The sequence below is a fragment of the Cryptomeria japonica genome, chromosome 9, assembly GCF_030272615.1.
Source record: "Cryptomeria japonica chromosome 9, Sugi_1.0, whole genome shotgun sequence".
In the NCBI taxonomy this organism is placed as follows: Eukaryota; Viridiplantae; Streptophyta; class Pinopsida; order Cupressales; family Cupressaceae; genus Cryptomeria; species Cryptomeria japonica.
The window spans coordinates 114,906,447-114,915,360 of NC_081413.1; the positions used below are offsets into that span (position 1 = coordinate 114,906,447).

Here is an 8,914-nt window from a genome sequence, read left to right on the forward strand (position 1 = left end):
GGTCTGAGTTCAACCCAAGTTCAAGCTGTTTAATACCTTCAATATGTGGAAGCAATCATTTTTTTATTAACATAAGTATTGAAAGAATGAAAAAATCTTTTATAATCTACGATACTGGACAGTCTGTATATGGATTTAAGATGGCTTATAGTAATATGGGACTACCCATATTCCTTGCAAGATGCATCTAACTGTGCTCCAAATGAGACATACATACCTTACTCCATGTAGGATTTGAACTTATAACCTCTCTTTCAAAAACACAAATTCGACATCATATATATATGAAAATAAAGAATCTTAGATTTTAAGACTTGTTTGACATTCCCATGGATTATTGATCTAAAATTCTATGAACTAAATATAAATCTCATACATATGAACAAAATATAGATTTCTTGTACATGAACAAAATAAGAGATACAAAATTCCATAGAAGATAATACATTTTACATGATTTCAAATGTTCTTCAAGAAATCTGAAATGTGCTCCAACTAATCTCAACTTTTTGAGCTAGGAGAGATTAAACAACAATTGCAGCTCAAGAGGAGTGAGAGAAAAGAATTCCATGGTCTTTATCCTTGCTGTAGATCTGGGTTTTTTTGGAGCAAGTGGGCATGATAGAATTTGAGGTACACGGTGCTCCTCACCCTTGGGCGTGTGGCACTCTTCATTACCTCCCACATTATAACTATCATCTCCATTGCCAAAACTGGTACTATCCAATTCAACCTGGTTACAATCATTGTAGTCCTTTTTTGAATCTTCTGAACATAATAGAAATCTGGGTTTGCAAGCAGGAGGAGCAGGAACAATTGGATTCAAAGCAGGAAAGCCCCCATCTTTGTGTGCTGCCTTTCTCTTCTTGCTCGGGGGTGCTGCAGAGATTCGATCCGTAGACATCTCGACACTGAATTCAGCAGCTCAAAACAGGTGCTTAACAGATCTAAAAATAGAAGTCTGTCATCAGACGGGCAGAAAAATCTGTATATGGGGAAACATAAATATCGTGTGGGATACAGCATGTGTGTTACATGGAAGAGAGGTCGCAATAAATAGCAGAAACAGCATGTGACGGACAAATCTTGGTGACAAGTGATCGAACCTGACTGATGTCCGTGGGCCTCACTAGTAGATATTAATTTTCCTAATAATGAAAGGTCAAAACTGGTTTGCATTCCTTTAGTAGTTATCCATCATAATTCATGAATTTTTTAAGGTTAACCTTGTATGACTCGAGCTTAAAATTGTTTTTTTTAGTTTTTAGATAGTCGTAAAGTAATGCCCATTATCTAGTGTAAATCTTTTAGTAATCATGTGCTTCTGTCATTACTAAAAATCTAAAAATGTTCTTATTCATAATTATATTTATATATATATTTATTTTCTTTAAATTGATTCTTTAGTTAGATATTAAAATCATTTTTAATCCTTAAACCTTAATGATGTCTTATATTCTTGTTCTAAATGACAAGTTATAAAAATGCATTAGCACCAACCGCACTCCTCATAAAAGCCAAATTATATTCATTGAGGTCCACATAAGAGATTATTTCCCACATTTTTTTCACCTTATTTGTCATTCACTATTACATCACTCTCAGTTGCCCACAATCTCCATCATGTGATGTGCTTGTGAGATACTCCCATGGCAATTTCAGGTAATATCAAGCGATCATTTCTTCCTTTTAATTTGCAAAAAAATGATACTTCTGACTTGTTTGGGTTCTCTATTTTTTCACTTTTCCATTGTGTGACTTCCATCTTTGTTCGAGTGAATTTTTTTTGTGCCAATTATCATATCTTTCTCCCATTATTGTTTCTTACTACTACATTTAGTCATTTTCATCCAATATAGTTGCACATATACGAATTCAATTGTTATGAGTATATTAATGGTTTAATTCATCAAACCCCCTCTATACCCACGTTGTGGTTTTCATTGTACCTTGTATATTGAAAAACCATCTACATACATATAGGTTGATATTTTCATTATACACTATATATTTTAAAGAAACTATTTAGTGTTTCATTCTCATCATCCCATTGTCCCTTTTAGGGTGATATAATTATTAGAGCATGTATAATCTCATATCTCATTATTTACGGTTTAATTCTAAAACTCTCATCTCTATTCATGAAACTATATAAATATTTTTAGAATTGTGCAAAGGACTTCTATAATTTGTTACAAAAGTTGATAATATGATATTTCAATGACTGATAGTTGTGCGACAATGTATTTTACCTATATTTATTATGTGATTATATAGAGCAACATACATATTCATTATCTTATAGCTATCCATCTATATAGATATATATGTTAGTGATTTGATTTATAACTTGTATATATCCACCTTTATTGTTGGCTTGATGATGATTATATTGTATTCATCATTAGTGTTTGAAGTAGTTTTATTTTTGGTGTCACTGATTCACGCCCCCCCCCCCTCTCAGTGCTTTTCAAGTCCATCAATTGGTATCAGAGCCTAACTTCTTTGAAGTCTAATCGCTTAGAAGGGAGTCTTGAAACCACCATGGGAGACATGAGCTACTTCGAGATGGCTAGAGAGATAGAAGCTAGCAGAAATGAACTTGAAACCCTTAGGGTCAAACTGAAAGCTTCACAAGTCAAGAGGAGAGAGCTAACTGGACAACTATTATAGATATCTGATAATTTCAAATGAATCCAATATTGATGCTTTAGCAGATGAAGTTGAAAAGTTAAACGATGAGAAACTGAATCTGAGGAGAGAGCTAGAAGGTCTCACTATTTGCATGAGTTGGGAATTGGAAGCCAGAAGAGATGTTGAAGATCTTATCAAGGAAAGAGATCAAGAGATCACAAATATCAAATGGGAAAGTGTCACTATGCATGAGCATTTGATTGCTGAAAGAGAAGAAAAGGAGAACCTGTAGCTAGATCTTGAACTTGCATCATCTCTGAAAGAGAACCTGTCTAAACATAATGAAGATCTCACAAAACAACTTAATGAAGCCAATGAGAAATTGGAGAAGTTCAGCAGAAGCTCTACCATGTTGGAAGAACAAATTCAATCACAAAGAATGAAGGGTGATATCTCTGGACTTGGTTTTCACACAACTGAAAAAGGTGAATCCTCCAGTACAAAGAGCAATAATCCTAAGAATAAATATGCTCCTAAGATCAACAAGCCTACCGGTAAGAAGGTCTTTAAACCTGTTTGTTCTGTTTGCCATAAACCTGGTCACACTGCAAATGTTTGTAGAGACAAACCTAACAAAAATGCAAGTTACAATACTAATGCTAGGTATGTGTCCAAGAAATTTGAAGGTCATTGCTTCACATGTGGAATGTATGGACATAGATCGGTTGAGTGCAGATATGGAGCAAACAATCTTGTACCACACATGCATCCAAGACCAAATGATGATCAGATGAGGAATTTTGACAACCGGGTAAACCTGAATTGGCAAAGTCCCTACGGCAACTGGTTTAGTCCATTTGAGATGGAAAAGGTAACAAATGTTATTTGCACCATCTGTAATAACTTTGGTCATGTGGCTATGAAATACAAAAGAAGAACAAGAAGAGGAAATGCAGGACCTTGGAGATCATCTGGTATGGCATGTTATCACTATAACAAACCGGGACACTTAGCAAAATTTTGTAGATCGAGAAACAACAAACTGATCAACTCTTCTAAGGATCAGAAAGGAAAGCAACAAGTTAATGTTGAAGAAACCAGAGAGGAAATGAATCGGATTTGGAAGAAGAAAAAAGATGACTCACCTGGAGAAGAAATTGTTCCTTCACCCAATGAAGAGAACCCTGCATCGATAACTTAAGTCTTTTTAATATGGCTAAGGGGAGCTTAATGGTTAAAATACCTCCGGACCCCTTGAGAAAAATGAGCGAGAAAAGAATTTTGAAACCTAAAATTTTGATAACTTTTTGTCAATATGTTATCAACCGGTTTTCCCCTTGAGCGGTGAAATTAGGGTTTGTAACCCTAAACGGACGAGCATTTAATGCAGTAGGTAAAAAGGATAAAAGATAGTTTTACTTTGTCATTTTTACCCTAACGCATTCAAGAAAGAAATTTGAAGCACTTGCTAAGCTAAGAAATATTGTTTTGTTGTAAATTGCCGAATTGTTTCATGATTTGTGAAATTTAGCCTGAATTGAAGGTTGCAGAAGGTCAAACTAGTGTGCACTTGGGCATTTCAACCAGTAAACGGGGCAACATGCTTGAAACAAGGTATTTCTTTGAACATACTACTTCGAATCTTGTTCATCTGGAATGGCATCAACTTCAAAGTCTATAGAGAGGTTAATGATTACTTCTGAGCCTATGGAAGTTGTAGAGGCAAAAAAAATTGTGTCATATAATGCATTGTCACAAGTTCTGAGTGGAGTTGTGATCAAAGGTGATCTGTCTAGTTACATTGACTGCAAAATAGAAGATTTAGGATCTCTATAGATTTATACACAGTTGAAATCACTTTGTGATAAGAATGGAAAGATTAAAACAAAGTATGCTAGGGTTTTCGAAAAGGGTTTTCATAATGCCGCTTACTTTCTTGAAGATTTTGAGGATAAACATATCAGAATCATTTTGATTCAAGTTCATGGAGAGAATATGTATTTAGAGAGAACTCACACAATAACTAAGAAGCCATTCAGGCTGTAACCGGTTATTTCTCAATAGGTGAAGTACCTGTTCTCAGAAGAATTTCAAAAGACGCAGTATTCTCTTTAACTAGTTCTACTTCTAATAAGCATGTCTTTTCTATCAACAAAATTAGAGACCCTGCAGTGAAACTAGCAGCAATGGTGATAGGCTATCAAGTATTTTACTCTAGTAGACTTAATAGTGTTCCATCTGTAGCAATTCATACTGCTCACAGAATGATTGTTGATAATGCAAATTATGATCTCTATAAAGCCATCAGAAGACAATTATTTTAAAATTTGCAATCAGTTAAAAAGGATAATAGTCAGAAATTCAAGTATGGTCAGCTATTAGTTGGACTATCATTTTATTTTCAAAACTTTCTACTAGGAACTGGAGACATTGAGTGGTGAAAGGACTCACCAGTCTTGGCACAAATTAAGAACAACATCAAGGTTGTAAAGAATACTTTCCCTACTACCATGAACAAATGTTTTAATGAGTTTGAAAAGAAAATGAGTATGAGAATGAGACTACTAGAAGAAGTGGTAAAGAGCTTTGAAAAGGATATAATCTTCACCGTTACCACTGGTTTTTGCCTGATGCAAGCAATTGAGCCAAGAGAGGAAGAAATGGATGACATGAGCTATGAGGTAAACTATGATCTACTGGTTGGTTATGCTAATACTCTATTAGCATCACCTGAAGACAAAAAGAAGGCAAAATTGGACATTGTGGCAGTCCAAGATGAACCTGCACAAACCAGTACTGCACCTGTTAAAAGTGCAAAAGGAAAGAATAAAAAATCTGATGAAGCATCTTTAGCAAAAAATAGTACTAGGGTTACCCAGAGTGTCCTAACCAAAAAGGAACTAGAACCCAAAGTATATACTAAGAAGGAGACAAAGAAGAGAGGCAAAAAAATAATTTTGCAACCAGAGTCCAAGGGAATGGATTCTGATGAAGAACCAAAGAAGGCAAAAGCAACTAGCAGAACATCCAAGAAGGTTAAGGAAGTGCCAAAGTCAACAGTGCCTACTGATATAGCATCCTTCAAACTAGAAACCCGTTTTGAAAGAACAATGAAGACACTAAGGATGAATAGGTTTAACAATGTAAAAGAGCATTTTGATTCCTTCACTGAAAATGAGAAAGAGCAAGTGATTCAATAGGTAATCACTCATCTGTGTCATTACAGTAGATATCCACATGAACTAGAAAAGGATATCTCAAATTCTTTGTACACTATTCTTTTGAATAAATGGGAGCAATCTATAAAAGAAAAAAAAGAAACCATTGATGAGGTATTTGTACAATATTTCTCTAAATTTTCTAAAGATGGTATTAGTGCCTTAGTTGCTCGATACAAATCTCAGTTTACATTCAAAGCAAGGACACTAAAGTTACTCAGTGGAAAGAGGGCAATTGTTGAAACTAAGACCCATCATATTGCCTGTGAAATCAAATGGATGGAAGAGCTCATCCAATCCTCTATGAATAAGAATAATGTTGACAATATTGTTAATCGACCGGAAATGGATGAAGAAGAGATTATTCAACCTAATGAGGTCTACCCTCTCAAGAAAAAGGATGACTCTATTATTCATGTTATTGATGATGACCAGGACACAATTGACCTATCTGGAGATAACACTACACCAGATATGGAGCCTCCTGCAAATGTTGATGTACAGGTTACCTTAGTTGAAAAACCGGTAACTCAACTAAAAGTGGACAATCCACCGGCAACAGAACAACTGGAGAAACCCCAATCTCCACCGGTCATTCAAGATATTCAGAAGGAGCCTATTGAAACTATTGTCACACAATCCTCTGAAAAGGAAATGGAGAATAATACAGAGAAAGCAATCATTAAGGTTGTATCCTCTGAACCAGCAAAGTAGAAGCAACTTGATAAGGATGATGATGATTCTCTAAGTATTTCAGGACCTATCGATATGAACAATTTGAGCGCATCAGAAATGATGAAGATTGCAAATGTCATGCAATCTAGAGCACATAAGAAGAGATTGAAAGAGCAAAGGGTTGAAGCTAAAACAATTCAGACTATAGTAGATATTTTATCTGGTCTGCTACCGGAAACATCTACAGCACATCTATCTACACCCATTAGAAAACTTGGTCAGTTAGTTTTAGATGCATTTGATCAAATCAAGTCACTAGAAGATGCTGCTCAACTGTATGCTGAAAAGAGTCACAAGAAGAAATATGGAGAAAAATTGGCAAAGGATATTGATAGTGGCAAAATGGCTCTATCACACAATAAAAGTCTGTTGAGTAAAGCTATTGAAACAGGAGGAAAGTATCTTGCTTCTACCTCCAATGTTACTTTCTTTTATTCTGCCATTTCAAAAAGTCAAATTGAAACAGAGCAAGAAATGGAAAGGATATGCAAGGCATATGTTCCACTTTAGGACTCCATACATGCCTTTATAAAATTTGTAGATGATTTGCATAACAAACTGGACATTTATGATAATGAGAATGCAAAGATACTTCGATCTCTTAAAGAACTCAAAAGTCTTCTCACATCACAGGTAGACATACTTTAGAGAGCCCACTCCAATGAAGAAGCTATTCTTGTAACTCCTGAAACCTACGACTCAATCAAAGAATTTCATTCATAGCTAATGTCTACATTTGAGTATAGTGAGAACATGCTGGAATCATGGGAAAATGCTTTGTCATAGATGAAGAAGAGCTACAATGTTATTTTTATGAGATTAGCCAATGCATGAACTTTTAAGTTATTGTTGTATATGTTGAACACTTTGATACAAATTTTCTATATATATATATATATATATATTACTTTTTCAATTTGGCATTGTTGTCAAAGGGGGGGTAGAAATATGTATGTGTGTTTTTGAAAATTTTGTAGAATGTATGCATTAAGGGGGAGCAAGAGTATAAGTGTAAATTTGTTGTGTATGCACACTTAGCGGTATTACTGTAAAATTTTCTAAGTGTTTCCATCAATGCCAACGGGGGAGATTGTTGGCTTGATGATGATTGTAATGTATTCATCATTTGTTGTTATTGATGAAACACTCACACACACACATATGATTATATTGACTACCGATGTAACTTCAAATGTTTACACTGTCAATTGGTATAATTAGTGGTTTATCTCTAACCAGTACTTTGTGTCAACCAATATGTGCATAAGAGACAGTATGTGATTATACTAAGTCAGCATCAAGACAAAGATCAAGATGGAAATCAAGCAGAGATTTAAGGACAACAATTCATATGTTTTATTCAAATTGTTATTAATTGTTCTAACCAATATTTGGTAATTTTTGTGATGAGTTATGATCACTTGTCCAGATACACTGCACCTAGGAAATTGTGTTATGATTTCCTTAGGCCAACATGAAATCTGAATGTCTATATATCGACATCTCAGTAAATCTTTCAAAAATGATGTATGCATGAAGAGCGAAAATTTTTGTTGAAGAGTGATAAGCGTTAAGATGAAGAGTGTGTTGAATAGGAGTGTTGAATATGCTTAGAAGGATCTGATTAAGAAAGTATTGTGCTACTCAGAATAGATCAAACCATTCTTCTTGTTTTCTAACCATTACAACATAATTGAATCCCCTAATCGGGTAAGCTCTAACAAGCTTCAATGTATAAATCCTCTAACAGGGGGATCCATTAGTTTGGATTCTGAAATCCCCCACCGAGGTTACTCCTAATAGGGAACTACCTTTAACAAGGTATAAGCTTATAATCAAGCTTTAGGATCTCTAACAAGATTCACTCCTAGCAGAGAACTTTGTAGACCTTAACCAGCAAGTTATCTATTACTACAGATAGTTAGCTTGTGAGTTCCATCTCACCGTGGTTTTTACCTATTTGGGTTTTCCATGTACAAACACTTGTGTTATGGTGGTTGCTTTAGTTTTTGTGGATGTTGTTATATCATTTTTAATTGCATGCATTATGTTTAAAAGCTTTGATAAGTTCATCTACCGGTTAGTGTTTGAAGTAGTTTTATTTTTGGTGTCATTGATCCCCCCCCCCCTCTCAGTTCTTTTCAAGTCCATCATTTACTTTGTGGGGTTCCAATTTTATGTACCAGTGTAAATTGAAGGTTATCCTTTGTTATAGGTTTAATTTCAAAAACTCATATTTATATTCATGAAACTATGCATATATTTGTACCATTTTTCTTAACAACTGAATAGAATGTGTGTGTGTGTGTGTATACAGATGCATATGT

General features: G+C 34.7%; 1 protein-coding gene across 1 annotated transcript; it reads right to left on the bottom strand.

Moving 5' to 3' along the window:
- Positions 1-379: 379 nt before the first annotated feature.
- LOC131858227 (uncharacterized) lies at positions 380-1,014 on the bottom strand. Its single transcript, XM_059211402.1, has one exon. The coding sequence runs from the start codon at positions 902-904 to the stop codon at positions 515-517; it is 390 nt and encodes a 129-aa protein (XP_059067385.1). The 5' UTR covers positions 905-1,014; the 3' UTR covers positions 380-514.
- Positions 1,015-8,914: the final 7,900 nt, after the last annotated feature.